Source organism: Aquarana catesbeiana, linkage group LG09 (assembly GCF_042186555.1).
Source record: "Aquarana catesbeiana isolate 2022-GZ linkage group LG09, ASM4218655v1, whole genome shotgun sequence".
NCBI lineage: Eukaryota > Metazoa > Chordata > Amphibia > Anura > Ranidae > Aquarana > Aquarana catesbeiana.
Genome location: NC_133332.1, coordinates 313674573 through 313693347, shown reverse-complemented (window position 1 = coordinate 313693347; position 18775 = coordinate 313674573). Strand labels below are relative to the sequence as shown.

General features: G+C 43.5%; 1 protein-coding gene across 1 annotated transcript in view; it reads right to left on the bottom strand.

Annotated features, from left to right (window-relative positions):
• PAPPA (pappalysin 1) overlaps positions 1 to 18775 on the bottom strand; it is a 320719-nt gene that overhangs the window by 31890 nt on the left and 270054 nt on the right. Inside the window, exons 15-19 of the mRNA XM_073600688.1 lie at positions 17573 to 17756; positions 15186 to 15396; positions 14862 to 15033; positions 12874 to 13024; positions 1241 to 1353 (exon numbers count right to left, since the gene is read on the bottom strand). Of these exons, the coding sequence (XP_073456789.1) occupies positions 1241 to 1353; positions 12874 to 13024; positions 14862 to 15033; positions 15186 to 15396; positions 17573 to 17756 (831 nt within the window). The remainder of the gene's footprint in view (positions 1 to 1240; positions 1354 to 12873; positions 13025 to 14861; positions 15034 to 15185; positions 15397 to 17572; positions 17757 to 18775) is intronic.

Here is an 18775-nt window from a genome sequence, read left to right as displayed (position 1 = left end):
CCCACCAGAGTGCTCCCTTACATTAATTGCACCAATTGGGCCTCCCCTTACATTAGGATCCAATCAGAGTGCCCCCTTATATCAATTGAACTAATCCCCCCCCTTACATCAGGATCCCCACCAGAGTGCTCCCTTACATCAATTGCACAATTTGGCCCCCCCTTACATCAGGACCCCATCAGAGTGCCCCCTTACATCAATTGAACTAATCCCCCCCTTACATCAGCATCCCCATTAGAGTGCCCCCTTACATTAAATTAACTAATTGCCCCCCTCCCCCTTTACATCAGGATCCCCATCAGAGTGCTCCCTTACAATAATTGTCCCCTTCAATGTCCCCCTTACATCAGTTGCTCCCATCAGAGTTTTCCTTTTACAACAAATTAACCCACCGCAGCAATCCCTTATACCAATTGCACTAATTGGGGTCCCCCCTTACATCAGAGTACCCACTTACATTAATTATCCCCATCAGCGCCCTCCTTACATCAGTTGCTCTCATCAGCGTTTTCCTTTTACAACAAATTTCCCCATCGCAGTGACCTCTTACATTAGTTGCCCCTGTCAGTGTGTACCCCCTTACATCAAATGTTCTCATCAGAGTTCATCTTATATTAGGGTCCCCTTCAGAGTGCCCCCTTACATCAACTGCCCCCTTCAGAGTTACCCATTACATCAACGTGCCCCCTTACATTTATTGTCCCCATTAATGTCCCCCTTCCCATCAGAGTTTTCCTTTTACATCAAATGACCCCATCACAATGACCCCTTACATCAATTGCTCCAATTGGGGTCCCCCCTTACACCCGGATCCCCATCAGAGTGCACACTTACATTAATTGTCCCTGTCAGTGTCCCCCTTACATCAGTTGCCCCCATCAGAGTTTTCCTTTTATATAATATGTCCCCTTAACAGTGACCCCTTACACCAATTGCCCCTGTCAGTGTACCCCCTTACATCAAATGTTCCCTTCAGAGTCCTTCTTGCATCAGGGTACAGCTTAGAGTGCCCCACTTATATCAATTGCCCTCACCAGTGTTTCCCTTTACATCAAATGTTCTCATTCAAGATCCCTCTTATATTAGGCTTCACCTCAGAGTGCCCCTTTACATCAACTGATAAAGATGAAAACTGCGGTTGAGATCCCAGCTGTTGGCTCTTTGGCAACGGTGACCATAAGAATGCATTCGATTTTTTCCAATCTACCAATACTTTAATATACATTTGTTGGGGACTGACCTGAACTCTGGTTGGATTCATCCAGTGCTCCAAATTCCTTTCTGTGACATTGTATGGCATTATCACCACCTCCTTTTTTTCATCCTCCAAACAGGTGACATTGCATTCGGCACCTTTAAATTATATACAAATAAAAAAAAATATCAGAGTCAATACAAATTTCTCTACTAACACCTTCAAGGACATTTAGTGTAGCTGGAAGTCATCCAAGAAGGCCTCAAACTGTTGGCGTGACATCACACCCTTGATGTTTATTCCACCAGACTGGATTACTGGTGGTCCCAACGATTAAGCCAACTGGGGTGAAACGTGTCAGTGCGGCACAGCTATAGGCAGGGATCACCAGTAAGCCAGTCTGGTGAAATAAACCTCAATGGTGTGATGCTATGAGTGCGTGCCCTTTCTTAGACGATTGCTGTGGATATAGGGCAGGGATGGGCTCTCGAGCCCAGGCACCTGGTTCACCACAGGCCAAACATTAGGGTTTAGGCCTCATCCCTTTAAATCCGAACACATATGAATTACACAGGTTCTGAGGCTAATTAAATGCAGATAAGGCAACAAGTGAGTTTAATTACCACCTTAATCAGCTACATAACCTGTGTAATTAATATGTGTTCGGGTTTAAAGGGAAGAGGTGGCAACTCTACCAAACATATTAGAGTTTTCGCGTGGTGCTGGTCTTTAGCAAGAGTTTCTGAAACTACTAAACACAGCAAATTAACATGCCGAGGTTCTTTCCTCTGAAGCTGCTGTTTTTGAGCTCTCCAAAGTAGTGAGGAACCAGTTGGGGAATATGCAACAGCAGCAGTTGTGCTGCACAGCATGAATCTCACGGGACCTTGGACAAGTATAAAAATTTGGAGGGAAAAAAAAAAAAAAAGAGAATACAATTGGTGGGGAGCCTAGAATTGCTCTGTACTTTGCCCTATGGATCTACATTTCTTTTTTTTTTTGCCGGTTATACGTTTTTTTTTTCTGGGTGCTTGCCATCTTTGCTTTGTTTGAATTTGGATCACATCAGGATACAACATATTTGTCATTATGTAACTATGAGATTGTATTTATCTTTTAGATGTTAATGACTCCTCCTGAGGAAGCGGCTGTTGTCACGAAACATGTAGAGGATCACCTCAGCATATACATCTTAGCTCACCACACTACCTGTGGGGTTTACCTGTTCTTCGTGAGTGACCTGTATTAATTATGCACGGTCATAGATAATTATTCATGTACTCATATACAAATTGTTTTTAATCATGTCTGTTTTCTTAATAAATTGTTGTTTTATTCTTACTTTGGTCTAATCCTTGGGTACCAAGATAGTCCTCAACTCTTCTAGTGAATGGGGGGCATGTTTGTAGCATTCTTTCTTCAAAATTTTTTGTGATTATGTAACTATGAGATTGTATTTATCTTGTATATGTTAATGACTGACTCCTCCTGAGGAAGCAGCTGTTGCCACTAAACATGTGGAGGATCACGTCAGGATAGACATCTCAGCTCCCCACACTACCTGTGGGGTTTACCTGTTCTTTGTGAACCACCTGTATTAACCACTTGCCGACCGCCTCACGCATATATACGTGAGCAGAGCGGCACGGGCAGGCAAAATCACGTACCTGGTACGTGATTGCCTTCCCGCGGGCGGGGGGTCCGATCGGACCCCCCCCCCGGTGCCATCGGCGGTCGGCGTTTGGCTGGGAGAGTTGAGAGACGAGGGGGAGACCATCCGATCGTGGCCCCCCCCTCGCGATCGCTCCCAGCCAATGAGAAACATCCCCTGCCTCTGTATAGTACACAGAGGCAGAGGATGTGATGTCATCTCTCCTCGGCTGGCCAGTTTCCGTTCCAGCACCGAGGAGAGAAGACATGTAAGTGCACCAACACACACACAACACAGTAGAACATGCCAGGCACACTAAACACCCCCGATCCCCCCCCGATCGCCCCCCGATCCCCCCCCAATCACCCCCCCCCCTGTCACAAACTGACAGCAAGCAGGTTTTTTTGTTTTGTTTTGTTTTTTTCCTGATTACTGCATGGTGTCAGTTTGTGACAGTTAGCAGTGGTAGGACAGTTAGTATTAGCCCCCTGTAGGTCTAGGGTACCCCCCTAACCCCCCCTAATAAAGTTTTAACCCCTTGATCACCCCCTGTCACCAGTGTCGCTAAGCGATCATTTTTCTGATCGCTGTATTAGTGTCGCTGGTGACGCTAGTTAGGAACGTAAATATTTAGGTTCGCTGTCAGCGTTTTATAGCGACAGGGACCCCCATATACTACCTAATAAATGTTTTAACCCCTTGATTGCCCCCTAGTTAACCCTTTCACCACTGATCACCGTATAACTGTTACGGGTGACGCTGGTTAGTTTATTTATTTTTTTTAGTGTCAGGGCACCCGCCGTTTATTACTGAATAAAGGTTTAGCCCCCTGATCGCCCGGCGGTGATATGCGTCGCCCCAGGCAGCGTCAGATTAGCGCCAGTACCGCGAACACCTACGCACGCACCGTACACGCACCGTACACCTCCCTTAGTGGTATAGTATCTGAACACATCAATATCTGATCCGATCAGATCTATACTAGCGTCCCCAGCAGTTTAGGGTTCCCAAAAACGCAGTGTTAGCGGGATCAGCCCAGATACCTGCTAGCACCTGCATTTTGCCCCTCCGCCCAGCCCACCCAAGTGCAGTATCGATCGATCACTGTCACTTACAAAACACTAAACGCATAACTGCAGCGTTCGCAGAGTCAGGCCTGATCCCTGCGATCGCTAACAGTTTTTTTGGTAGCATTTTGGTGAACTGGCAAGCACCAGCCCCAAGCAGCGTCAGATTAGCGCCAGTACCGCTAACACCCACGCACACACCGTACACCTCCCTTAGTGGTATAGTATCTGATCGGATCAATATCTGATCCGATCAGATCTATACTAGCATCCCCAGCAGTTTAGGGTTCCCAAAAACGCAGTGTTAGTGGGATCAGCCCAGATACCTGCTAGCACCTGCGTTTTGCCCCTCCGCCCGGCCCAGCCCAGCCCAGCCCACCCAAGTGCAATATCGATCGATCACTGTCACTTTTTTTTGTAGCGTTTTGGTGAACTGGCAAGCGCCAGCGGCCTAGTACACCCCAGTCGTAGTCATACCAGCACTGCAGTAACACTTGGTGACGTGGCGAGTCCCATAAGTGCAGTTCAAGCTGGTGAGGTGGCAAGCACAAGTAGTGTCCCGCTGCCACCAAAAAGACAAACACAGGCCCGTCGTGCCCATAATGCCCTTCCTGCTGCATTCGCCAATCCTAATTGGGAACCCACCACTTCTGCAGCGCCCGTATTTCCCCCATTCACATCCCCAACCAAATGCAGTCGGCTGCATGAGAGGCATTTATATGTCCTCCCGAGTACCCCTACCCAATGAACCCCCCCAAAAAAGATGTGTCTGCAGCAAGCGCGTATATAGACGTGACACCCGCTATTATTGTCCCTCCTGTCCTGACAATCCTGGTCTTTGCATTGGTGAATGTTTTGAACGCTACCATACACTAGTTGAGTATTAGCGTAGGGTACAGCATTGCACAGACTAGGACACACTTTCACAGGGTCTCCCAAGATGCCATCGCATTTTGAGAGACCCGAACCTGGAACCGGTTACAGTTATAAAAGTTACAGTTACAAAAAAAAAGTGTAAAAAAAAAAAAAAAAACACAAACAAAAATAAAAAAAAATAGTTGTCGTTTTATTGTTCTCTCTCTCTCTATTCTCTCTCTGGTGTTCTGCTCTTTTTTACTGTATTCTATTCTGCAATGTTTTATTGTTATTATGTTTTATCATGTTTGCTTTTCAGGTATGCAATTTTTTATACTTTACCGTTTACTGTGCTTTATTGTTAACCATTTTTTTGTCTTCAGGTACGCCATTCACGACTTTGAGTGGTTATACCAGAATGATGCCTGCAGGTTTAGGTATCATCTTGGTATCATTCTTTTCAGCCAGCGGTCGGCTTTCATGTAAAAGCAATCCTCGTGGCTAATTAGCCTCTAGACTGCTTTTACAAGCAGTGGGAGGGAATGCCCCCCCCCCCCCCCACCGTCTTCCGTGTTTTTCTCTGGCTCTCCTGTCTCAACAGGGAACCTGAGAATGCAGCCGGTGATTCAGCCAGCTGACCATAGAGCTGATCAGAGACCAGAGTGGCTCCAAACATCTCTATGGCCTAAGAAACCGGAAGCTACGAGCATTTTAGGACTTAGATTTCGCCGGATGTAAACAGCGCCATTGGGAAATTGGGAAAGCATTTTATCACACCGATCTTGGTGTGGTCAGATGCTTTGAGGGCAGAGGAGAAATCTAGGGTCTAATAGACCCCAATTTTTTCAAAAAAGAGTACCTGTCACTACCTATTGCTATCATAGGGGATATTTACATTCCCTGAGATAACAATAAAAATGATTTAAAAAAAAATATGAAAGGAACAGTTTAAAAATAAGATAAAAAAGTAAAAAAATAATAAAGAAAAAAAAAAAAAAAAAAAAAAGCACCCCTGTCCCCCCTGCTCTCGCGCTAAGGCGAACGCAAGCGTCGGTCTGGCGTCAAATGTAAACAGCAATTGCACCATGCATGTGAGGTATCACCGCGAAGGTCAGATCGAGGGCAGTAATTTTAGCAGTAGACCTCCTCTGTAAATCTAAAGTGGTAACCTGTAAAGGCTTTTAAAGGCTTTTAAAAATGTATTAATTTTGTTGCCACTGCACGTTTGTGCGCAATTGTAAAGCATGTCATGTTTGGTATCCATGTACTCGGCCTAAGATCATCTTTTTTATTTCATCAAACATTTGGGCAATATAGTGTGTTTTAGTGCATTAAAATTTAAAAAAGTGTGTTTTTTCCACAAAAAATGCGTTTGAAAAATCGCTGCGCAATTACTGTGTGAAAAAAAAAAATGAAACACCCACCATTTTAATCTGTAGGGCATTTGCTTTAAAATAATATATAATGTTTGGGGGTTCAAAGTAATTTTCTTGCAAAAAAAAATAATTTTTTCATGTAATCAAAAAGTGTCAGAAAGGGCTTTGTCTTCAAGTGGTTAGAAGAGTGGGTGATGTGTGACATAAGCTTCTAAATGTTGTGCATAAAATGCCAGGACAGTTCAAACCCCCCCAAATGACCCCATTTTGGAAAGTAGACACCCCAAGCTATTTGCTGAGAGGCATGTCGAGTCCATGGAATATTTTATATTGTGACACAAGTTGCGGGAAAGAGACAAATTTTTTTTTTTTTTTTTTTTTTTTGCACAAAGTTGTCACTAAATGTTATATTGCTCAAACACGCCATGGGGATTTGTGAAATTACACCCCAAAATAAATTCTGTTGCTTCTCCTGAGTACGGGGATACCACATGTGTGAGACTTTTTGGGAGCCTAGCCGCGTACGGGACCCCGAAAACCAAGCACCGCCTTCAGGCTTTCTAAGGCCGTAAATTTTTGATTTCACTCTTCACTGCCTATCACAGTTTCGGAGGCCATGGAAAGCCCAGGTGGCACAAAACCCCCCCAAATGACCCCATTTTGGAAAGTAGACACCCCAAGCTATTTGCTGAGAGGTATAGTGAGTATTTTGCAGACCTCACTTTTTGTCACAAGGTTTTGAAAATTGAAAAAAGAAAAAAAAAAAAATTTTTTTCTGGTCTTTCTTCATTTTCAAAAACAAATGAGAGCTGCAAAATACTCACCATGCCTCTCAGCAAATAGCTTGGGGTGTCTACTTTCCAAAATGGGGTCATTTGGGGGGGGGTTGTGCCATCTTGGCATTTTATGGCCTTCAAAACTGTGATAGGTAGTGAGGAGTGAAATCAAAAATGTATGCCCTTAGAAATCCTGAAGGTGGTGCTGGGTTTTCGGGGCCCCGTACGCGGCTAGGCTCCCAAAAAGTGCCACACATGTGGTATCCCCGTACTCAGGAGAAGCAGCTGAATGTATTTTGGGGTGCAATTCCACATATGCCCATGGCCTATGTGAGCAATATATCATTTAGTGACAACTTTTTGTAAATTTTTTTTTTTTTTTTTTTTTTTGTCATTATTCAATCACTTGGGACAAAAAAAATAAATATTCAATGGGTTCAACATGCCTCTCAGCAATTTCCTTGGGGTGTCTACTTTCCAAAATGGGGTCATTTGGGGGGGGTTTGTACTGCCCTGCCATTTTAGCACCTCAAGAAATGACATAGGCAGTCATAAACTAAAAGCTGTGTAAATTCCAGAAAATGTACCCTAGTTTGTAGACGCTATAACTTTTGCGCAAACCAATAAATATACGCTTATTGACATTTTTTTTACCAAAGACATGTGGCCGAATACATTTTGGCCTAAATGTATGACTAAAATTTAGTTTATTGGATTTTTTTTATAACAAAAAGTAGAAAATATCATTTTTTTTCAAAATTTTCAGTCTTTTTCCGTTTATAGCGCAAAAAATAAAAACGGCAGAGGTGATCAAATACCATCAAAAGAAAGCTCTATTTGTGGGAAGAAAAGGACGCAAATTTCGTTTGGGTAGAGCATTGCATGACCGCGCAATTAGCAGTTAAAGCGACGCAGTGCCGAATTGTAAAAAGTGCTCTGGTCAGGAAGGGGGTAAATCCTTCCGGGGCTGAAGTGGTTAATTATGCACGGTCATAAATAATTATTCATGTACTTACATACAAACTGTTTTTAATCATGTCTGGTTTCTTAATAAATTGTTGTTTTATTCTTACTTTGGCCTAATCCTTGGGTGCCGAGATTAGTCCTCAACTCTTCTAGTGCCGGGGGCATGTTTGGAGCATTCTTTGTTCAAAATTTGTTGTGATTACATAACTATGAGATTGTATTTATGTTGTAGATGTTAATGACTGACTCCTCCTGAGGAAGAAGCTGTTGCCACGAAACGTGTAGAGCAGGGGTCTTCAAACTACGGCCCTCCAGTTGTTCAGGAACTACAATTCCCATCATACCTAGTCATGTCTGTGAATGTCAGAGTTTTACAATGCCTCATGGAATGTGTAGTTCCGCAACAGCTGGAGGACCTTAGTTTGAAGATTCCTGATGTAGAGGATCACGTCAGGATAAACTTCTCAGCTCCCCAAACTACCTGTGGGGTTTACCTGTTCTTTGTGAACCACCTGTATTATTTATGCACGGTCATAAATAATTATTCATGTACTTACATACAAATTGTTTTTAATCATGTCTGTATTCTTAATAAATTGTTGTTTTATTCTTACTTTGGCCTAATCCTTGGGTACCGTGATTAGTCCTCAACTCTTCTAGTGCCGGGGGGCATGTTTGGAGCATTCTTTGTTCAAATTTTTTTGTGATTATGTAACTATGAGATTGTATTTATCTTGCAGATGTTGATGACTGACTCCTCCTGAGGAAGCGGCTGTTGCCACGAAACACGTAGAGCAGGGGTCTTCAAACCACGGCCCTCCAGTTGTTCAGGAACTACAATTCCCATCATGCCTAGTTATGTTTGTGAATGTCAGAGTTTTACAATGCCTCATAGAATGTGTAGTTCCGCAACAGCTGGAGAGCCGTAGTTTGAAGATTCCTGATGTAGATGATCACGTCAGGATAGACATCTCAGCTCCCCACACTACCTGTGGGGTTTACCTGTTCTTTGTGAACCACCTGTATTAATTATGCACGGTCATAAATAATTATTCATATACTTACATACAAATTGTTTTTAATCATGTCTGTTTTCTTAATAAATTGTGGTTTTAATCTTACTTTGGCCTAATCCTTGGGTACCGTGATTAGTCCTCAACTCTTCTAGTGCCGGGGGGCATGTTTGGAGCATTTTTTGTTCAAATTTTTTTGTGATTATGTAACTGTGAGATTGTATTTATCTTGTAGATGTTAATGACTGACTCCTCCTGAGGAAGCGGCCATTGCCACGAAACATGTAGAGGATCACGTCAGGATAGACATCTCAGCTCCCCACACTACCTGTGGGGTTTACCTGTTCTTTGTGAACCACCTGTATTAATTATGCACGGTCATAAATAATTATTCATGTACTTATATACAAATTGATTTTAATCATGTCTGTTTTCTTAATAAATTGTGGTTTTATTCTTACTTTGGCCTAACCCTTGGGTACCGAGATAGTCCTCAACTCTTCTAGTGCCGGGAGGCATGTTTGGAGCATCCTTTGTTCAAAATTTTTTGTGATTACGTAACTATGAGATTGTATTTATCTTGTAGATGTTGATGACTGACTCCTCCTGAGGAAGTGGCTGTTGCCACGAAACATGTAGAGTGGGGGTCTTCAAACTACGGCCCTCCAGTTAATCAGGAACTACAATTCCCATCATGCCTAGTCATGTCTGTGAATGTCAGAGTCTTACAACGCCTCATGGAATGTGTAGTTCCGCAACAGCTGGAGGGCCGTAGTTTGAAGATTCCTGATGTAGAGGATCACGTAATTCTTGGGTACCGAGATCAGTCCTCAACTCTTCTAGTGCCGGGGGGGGGGGGGCATGTTTGGAGCAGCCCTAGGCACCCTTTCCCAAAATCCTGGTGTACTGACGGACATTTCTTGAGGCCCGAAAACACCAGGACAGTTTAAATATCCCCCAAATGACCTCTTTTTTTTTGGAAAGTAGACAGTCCAAGGTATTTAGTAAGAGGCATGGCGATTTTTTTTGAAGTTGTAATTTTTTTGTCACAATTCACCTAGGCACCCTTTCCCAAAATCCTACTACAAAAGGAGGATGGTACCCGGCCCCTACCTTTGGATTAAACTGGATTGAGGCGATATTTCTCAGTAAATCGGGGATTGATCAATTTTCAGATATATCTCCCATAGTTTGTGGACTCTACAACCTTCCTACAGACCAAATAATACACACTGATTTGGGTTATTTTCACCAAAGAAATGTATCAGAATATAGTTTGGCCTAAATTTATGAAGAAGAATTATTTGCAAATGAAGAAAAGTGCGTTTTTTTTTCTAAATTTTTAGTTTATTGAGCAAAAAAGAAAAAAAAACAGTAGGGATTAAATACCACCATAAGAAAGCTTTGTTTCTCGAGGTGTTGTATTCAGATACTAGTGAGTGTTGCTGTCTGTGATCATTTTCCACCTACTGCATAATTCACCTTATTTATTTTTCGATATTTCTATAATTAAATTTATTTGGCACTGAGCGAAGGTTTTCTAAAGTATAACTTTATAGGGCAACCTCAGCTGTAGTTCATCTTTAAATGATCGAAGCAAGGAGCCAATTTTCAAGACAAGTGTGTTTGTATCAAAATAATAATCGTTCCTAATTATCTACAAGTGTTACATATGACCTCTACCAACATAAAAAAAGATTAGGCTGAAAATGCGGTAATTGTAGGATCGAATGCTGAAATATCATTTCGAAGCACTTATTTTTAACAGTCGGCTATATCTCTAAGAAAATGGGACCACTGGGAGGCATATTGGGTCGCGGGATGTTGTATGATAAACGTAATATCACAGCAATTATGAAAAAAGGAAACATCTGGCGTTATCAATAGGTGCTCCATAGCTGACGTTAACGGGGGGGGGGGGGGAGTCGGATTCGCAACGCTTTGACTTGTCACTTTATTAGTGCATATTGAGCTCATTCGGGTTTCAGCTACAACCCTCCAGGGAGACACAAAATTTGATTTTCTGAGGAACACATTCACAGCAAAGGAACAATAATGGTTAGACTGAGAACTAGCTGTGCTGTGCTGCAAGGCACGGAACGTCCCTTACCTGGCAGGACCTTGTGGTTGTGGTTTCATTTGCTGAGGAATTTATATCCCAAGCAAACGCACAATATGTTTAGAGGGGGAAGAGCACAAGATTTTCCAAAATGAGCGGCTCATAAACTAGTTAAAGCTGACCTCTGGCCATCCCTTGAGTCTTGCACGGTTGTACGGGCTCCTCTCCTGGACTAAAATTGCCTCCTCTGATTTCTCTACACACTGTGAATTAGAATCTGCAGTTAGTTAGATAGAGCCCGGCTCATTTGCCGGCTAAAGGATGTTCAGTGTCTGGCTGGAGGATGTTCAGTATCATCCAGCCCAGCCATTCTCAACTAGAGTTCCTTCAGAAGCTGCTAGGGTTTCCTTGAGATGTGGCTGATTGACCTCTCATCTGATGGCTAAAGGATGTTCAGTATCTGGCTGGAGGATGTTCAGTATCATCCAGCCCAGCCATTCTCAACTAGGGTTCCTTCAGAAGGATTCTCAACTAGGGTTCCTTCAGAAGCTGCTAGGGTTTCCTTGAGATGTGACTGATTGACCTCTCATCTGATGGCTAAAGGATGTTCAGTATCTGACTGGAGGATGTTCAGTATCATCCAGCCCAGCCATTCTCAACTAGGGTTCCTTCAGAAGGATTCTCAACTAGGGTTCCTTCAGAAGCTGCTAGGGTTTCCTTGAGCTGTGGCTGATTGAGCTCTCATCTGATGGTGTCTGGATAGTTCCATGGCCAATGCCACTTAGCAGAGCCAGCAATGTGATACCAATTTTTTTTTTAGGCTGTCCTGAAGGTTATTATTCTGATTACCACAGTAAGGTGGACATTCTCACTAAGCCACGATGACGTAATGTTAGCAAGGGTTCTCTGTGACCTGAAAATTATTTGAAGGGTTCCTCTGGTGTAAGAAGGTTAAGAAAGGCTGATCTAACCCGTTCCTCCCCAGCCTGACTGTCTCTGGACCATGCCTTGGATTTCAGTACTTTTAATCATGGCATAAGAGGCAAATTTGTTGGCATTCTGACTACCACTGCAAGGTGGACAATCACACTAAGCCCCGATGACTTCATTTTAGTAGAGGTTCCCTAAAACCTGAAAAATAGTTTCAAGGATTCCCCTGGAGTAAGAAGGTTGAGAAAGGCTGATGTAGCTCTTTCCTCCCCAGCCTGACTGCACCTGTCCCGTCCCTTTCATTTATTGGATTTCAGTGCTTTTAATTATGGAGGCCCAGCATCCTATGATCTAGGTTAGTGATGGCGAACCTTGGCCCCCCAGATGTTTTGGAACTACATTTCCCATGATGCTCAGCTACACCGCAGAGTGCATGAGCTTCATGGGAAATGTAGTTCCAAGGTTCACCATCGCTGGTCTAGATGGTCTGCATGCAAAAACAGCCTGCCTAGGAACATCCGCTCTTGAAGACTGAGATCCACCCATCAAGACAATTTAATATTTGCATACTCCTCCCAAGAGGAGCCAAGGCAAGATTGATGCTTCACAAACCTACCACTACCTCCTGGAAAAGGGCTTTCTTATATCTCAAGAGGCATTACTGTTGGCACTCTAACTACCATTGTAAGGTGGACATTCACGCTAAGCCATGATGACCTATTAGCCGGGGTTCCCTGAAACCTGAATTCAAGGGTTCATAGTTTCATAGTAGGTAAGGTCGAATAAAGACAATAGTGCATCCAGTTCAACTTATGAAGGTGTATGTGTCTCAATGTCAGTTATCATTTTGCATATCCCTGTATGCTGTGTTCACTAAGATGCACGTCCAAGAAGTCTTTTGAAAATATGAATACTTCCCGCTGACACCACCAATTGTGGAAGAGAGTTTTTTTCAAATCTGCCAATTTTAAGTTAAGAATGATACCTATTTCAAATCCTTGTCCACAGTTAATTACTAAGGCGTCCTTAATGGAAAGATGTGGAGGTTCACAAGGACCCTTGATGGAGTCACAAAGGTGAAAATTGCCACTCCAAGTTCCATCCTTTTGGCAGCGTATAACATTATGACCAGGGTCCTAAAATAAAGGAAATACAGTTATTTCAGTCTCAAGAACAAGTGTTACCATAGGTATGCCAAGAAAAGAGATAAAATTAGCTGGAAAAAATAATAATAATAAACATCTTTTACTTTGTTGCCGGATCTAAAATTTGGTGGCAAAAAGGTTAACCAAATGCCACACTAGCTTGTTGGCTATTTTTGAAGATGAATTCCAGGTATGAATATTTTTACATACACTATATTACCAGAAGTATTGGGACGCCTGCCTTTATACGCACATGAACTTTAATGACATCCCAGTCTTAGTTCTTAGGGTTAAGACTGGGATGCCATTAATTGAGTTGGCCCACCATTAACATTGAGTTGGCCCACCATTAACATTGAGTTGGCTCACCATTAATATTGAGTTGGCCCACCCTTTGCAGCTATACCAGCTTCAGCTCTCCTGGGAAGGCTGTCCACAAGGTTTAGGAGGGTGTCTATGGGAATGTTTGACCATTCTTCCAGAAGCGCATTTGTGAAGTTAGGCACTGATGTTGGACAAAAAGGCCTGGCTCTCAGTCTCCGCTCCCTAATTCACCCCAAAGGTGTTCTATCGGGGTGAGGTCAGGACTTTGCGCAGTCCAGTCAAGTTCCTCCACCCCAAACGCGCTCATCCATGTCTTTATTGACCTTGCTTTGTGCACTGGTGCGCAGTCATGTTGGAACAGGAAGGGGCCACCCCCAAACTGTTCCCACAAAACTGGGAGCATGAAATTGTCCAAAATGACTTGGTATGGCGACGCCTCAAGAGTTCCCTTCACTGGAACTAAGGCTGGATTCACACTTATGGCATTTTTAGTGCTTTTTGCATTTTGCAGATTTGCACTACAGAACGTGTTCCATAGGAAACCATGTTCCATGGACTGTAGTGCAAATCTGCAAAATGAAAAAAATCACTAAAACTGCATAGGTGTGAATCCAGCCTAAGGGGGCAAGCCCAACCCTTGAAGAACAACCGCAAACCATAATCCCCCCTCTACCAAATGAATGACCAGTCAACAAATCAAGGTCCATAAAGACATGGATGGGCGAGTTTGGGGTGGAAGAACTTGACTGGCCTGCACAGAGTCCTGATTATGGTGTGGGGTTGTTTTTCAGGGCTTGGGCCTGGTCCCTTGGTTCCAGTGAAGGAAACTCTTAAGGCGTCAACATACTAGGACTGGACAATTTCATGAACCCAACTTTGTGGGAACAGTTTGGGGATGGCCCCTTTCTGTCCAACATGACTGGGCACCAATGCACCAAAGCAAGGTCCATGAAGACATGGGGTGGAGGAACTTGACTGGCCTGAACAGAGTCCTGACCTCAACCCGATAGAATACCTTTGGGATGAATTAGAACGGAGACTGCGAGCCAGGCCTTCTAATCCAACATCAGTGCCTGACCTCACAGATGCTCTTCTGGAAGAATGGTCAAACACTCCCATAGACACACTCCTAAACTTTGTGGACGGCCTTCCCAGAAGAGTTGAAGCTGTTATAGCTGCAAAGGGTGGGCAACTCAATATTTAACCCTATGGACTAAGACTGGGATGCCACAAAAGTCCATATGAGTGTAAAGGCAGGCACCACTATATTGGCAATATAGTGCATTTTTACTTGGTATGGGCACCATTCAGAGAACACCCGTGAATGCAAAGCCTTCACTGACTGGGTGAGGTGGAGATTGTGACATCATCACCTTGCCTTTCCACGCCACCCCGTTAGAGAACCTGGTATGTATTTAGCTGATTTATGTTGAAAGTTCAATTGGACTTTAGGCGGTTAGTAAGAAAAAAGGGCTGCATGCAGTCATACAACTCAGGAACTCACCAACTGGGTGCTGCTTTCTTCACATGGGAGTCTACATTCACTGCTGTGCTGGAATCCGTGTGTGCACTGATAGAGCCCTATGAACTTAATAGGAGGCGGTTCACACATTACCGGGACACAACCACCCTTTGTCCAGTACCCATCTTTAGTGCACTGAATTTTAAATGCCTTCCTTTCCCAAAGGAAAATTAAAAAAAAAAAAAAAAAAAAAAAAGAAAAAGAAAAAGAAAAAAGAAAAAAATTAAATGTGAGTTCAGGCTTAACAACCCATCACACATCTGTTCTTCAAAATAATGCCCAAACTTCAGTGTCAGTCCTACTTACTTCCTTATCTTCCTAGAAGCATCAGGCACATGGTGTCCCTCCTTACATTTATACTTGCAGGTTGTGCCCACCTTGTTTTTGTCAGATTTGCAGCGGGAGGTCTGGAGATCTGCGGTGTGTAATGAAGGAGGCGCCTTACACGACAGTTCGCAGATGGCCTCAGGAAAAGACCATAGGCCATCTTCCATGCAGGTAAGCACATTGTTGTTACCTAGAAAGAAAATATTTTAAATCCGTATCATCATCAAGTGTTTTTATTGAAACATTAACAAAACTGGTGTATCAGTACAATAAGAAATATTATACAGTAAAAGGTTTAACAAAATAGGGTTGGGGGGGGGGGGCTTTTTAAGGCCTGAGATGGCTCCTAGAAAAAATCTGAATTGGTCTTTGTGTTTGCATTGGGGTTTCAGATTGGTGGTGCCCGTATCAGGTGGAAGATAGTCGAGGGGCGCTCAGGCTCCCAGTGCCCCCCTCCTACCAGGTCCTCTAGAGCAGGGGGTCTCCAAACTTTCTAAACAAAGGGCCAGTTTAGTGTCTTTCAGACTTTAGGGAGGCCAGACTGTGGCTATTGGGAATAGAAAAGGTCCAGACGTCAATGGGAAAAACATAATGCCCCATTGTTTGTTTCAGTGGGAGAAATGGTGCACCACCGTTGGTGTCATTGGGAGGAATTGTGCCCCATCATAGGTGTCATTGGGAGGAATTGTGCCCCATCATTGGTGTCACTGGGAAGAATTGTGCCCTATTGTTGGTATCACTGGGCAGAATTGTGCCCTATTGCTGGTGTCACTGGGAAGAATTGTGCCCTACTGTTGGTATCATTGGGAGGAATTGTGTCCCATTGTAGGTGTCACTGGGAAGAATTGTGCCCCATTGTTGGTATCAGTAAATGAAATAGTGCCCCAAGGGCCAGATAAAAACAAGCAGAGGGCCACATCTGGCAGTTTGGAGACCACTGCTTTGGAGGAAAGCATTCCAGAGGCATTGGGCAACGTGGAGTAAATGCCAAAGTCTGCCACGGAAGGTCTGTGTATTTATTAGATTGGAGAGTAAAACATGGTGGGGAAGTAGAGGGGGTTATAGGGTGTACAATATGGGAGAGGAAGGGGCATGGTGGGGGTCTCTGGTAATGTGAGGATGGGCAGGGCTGTGAGATTGTTAATATGAAATGGAGGAAGAAGGATAAGAGTTGGAGGATGTGGTACCATGTACCCCTTACTTCTTCACGTAGGGTGTATTTAGGGGCCTCCTTATTTTTATTGGGGCTTCCAGATTCTGATAAGCCAGTGTTGTGGAGAAGAGGCTCTTGCCCTCATCAACATGCCTCCTCCCGGCATAGAGTTTCCATCAAACCCACTAGGGTTTCTGGCCCATCTCCACCATCAGAAGCTCTGAGGATGACCAACTCCTGCTTTTCATGCCCTAGAAGAGCCCATGAGTCCATCATAATGAGTCCAATGATGGACTCATGGATGATGAAGCCATGAAAGACTAGAAGAGGACATGTCATCTGCCTGAAGGTATCGTAAGAGTCCCAAATGAAAGCTTACATCTTTAATAACTCGAGTTAGCCAATAAAAGGTATTACTTAGACTACAAACAATCTACCTCATTTGGTTTTGTAATGGTGGCTACAGCTGGAAAGAGCTGCAGAACCTGGTGAAGCTATCTCACCACTGGACTTTTTAAGTAACTAGAAAGTAGTTAAACTTGACATCAATGACAAACCAGTGGGGGGTGGCCTTTCAATTCTGTTGAGCCTGAACCCCACACTGTACATCAAGGGTCTCCAAGCTTTCTAAACAAAGGGTCAGTTTACTGTCCTTCAAAGTTAAAAATGTCGAGTAGAGTAGAGTGGGAGTAGAAAATGTCCTGGTGTCATTTGGAGTGTCATTGAAAGTAAACAGCGTCCGTTCTTTGGTGTTAGGGGGAGGAATAGTGTGCCTATCTTTACTGTCAGTGGGAGGAATTGTGTCCCATTATTGGTATCAGTGGGAGGAATAGTGTCCCATCGTTGGTGTCAGTGGGCAGAATAGTGCCTCATTGTTGGTATCAGTGGGAGGAATAGTGTCCCATCATTGGTGTCAGTGGGAGGAATAGTGTCCCATCGGTGTCAGTGGGAGGAATAGTGCCCCATCATTGGTATCAGTGGGATGAATAGTGTCCCATCATTGGTATCAGTGGGAGGAATAGTGTCCCATCATTGGTATCAGTGGGAGGAATAGTGTCCCATCATTGGTATCAGTGGGAGGAATAGTGTCCCATCATCGGTATCAGTGGGAGGAATAGTGTCCCAGGAGGAATTTTCACAGTTGTTGTAAATAACCCTTGCTGGGAATTGATATTTTGAAGCCATGCTGGGAAAATAACACAGTTGCACATACCTTTTAGTATGGCAGGGAGTTGACAATGAAATGTACAATTCTTTCTGTAGGTTGTTCCATGAGGACAATGAAATGTTGCGTGGTAGATGTGGGTCATATCGGGCAGGGAGCAGTCAATGGCTTCACAAGATATCTGCTTGTTCCACTTCCCATTCGTACATGTTGTGATGATTTTGGAATCAATCTACAATAGAGGAAAACAAAAAAAGCTTATTTCGATTCTGGGGGTAAAACAGACAGTGCGCTTGATTTACTAAAGGAAAACAGGTTGTTAATTTTGCAAAGGAATTTTCACTTTGAAATTTTCCACTTTCCATCAATGCAATCATGTGGAAGCAAACCTACATTTTTTTTAAATTTTCTTGCATGTGATTGTGTATTTTATGCAAAAGGAATCTTCAACCCTATTCTGTAAGCAAAGGGAAAGTTCCTTTGCAACAAGAACAGCCTATTGGCCTTTACTAATGCTCAAGGTGTTAAAATCAAACCTGTTGGGCTAACAAAGCAGGCTTTCTTTATTCAACTGCCCCTTACTAGCATATACCTACCTTTTCTTGGCTCCATGCCACTCCCAGGGCCATAAAATATGAAACTCAAAGAGATTAGCTTTATATACACCCCCCCCCCCCCCCCCCACACACACACACACACACACACACACTTTATTAGGTACACCTGTTTAATTGCTTGGTAACACAAATCGCTAATCAGCCAATCACATGGCAGCAACTCATTTAGACATCTAGACATGTGAAGACGATTTGCTGAAGTTCAAACCTGAGCATCAGAATGGAGAAGAAAGGGGATTGAAGTGGCTTTGAACGTGGCATGGTTGTTGGTGCCAGACGGGACAGTCTAAGTATTTCTGGGGTTTTCCCACACAACCATCTCTCGGGTTTACAGAGAATGGTGGGAAAAAGAGAAAATATCCAGTGAGTGGCAGTTGTGTGGAGGAAAATGCCTTGTTGAGGTCAGAGGAGAATGGGCAGACTGGTTCCAGATGATAGAAAGGCAACATAAACTCAAATAACCCCTCGTTACACCCAAGGTATGCAGAACAACATCTCTGAACGCACAACACATCCAACCTTGAAGCAGATGGGCTGCAGCAGCAGAAGACCACACCGGGTGCCACTCCTGTCAGCTAAGAACAGGAAACTGAGGCTACAATTGGCACAGGATCACCAAAATTGGACAGTAGAA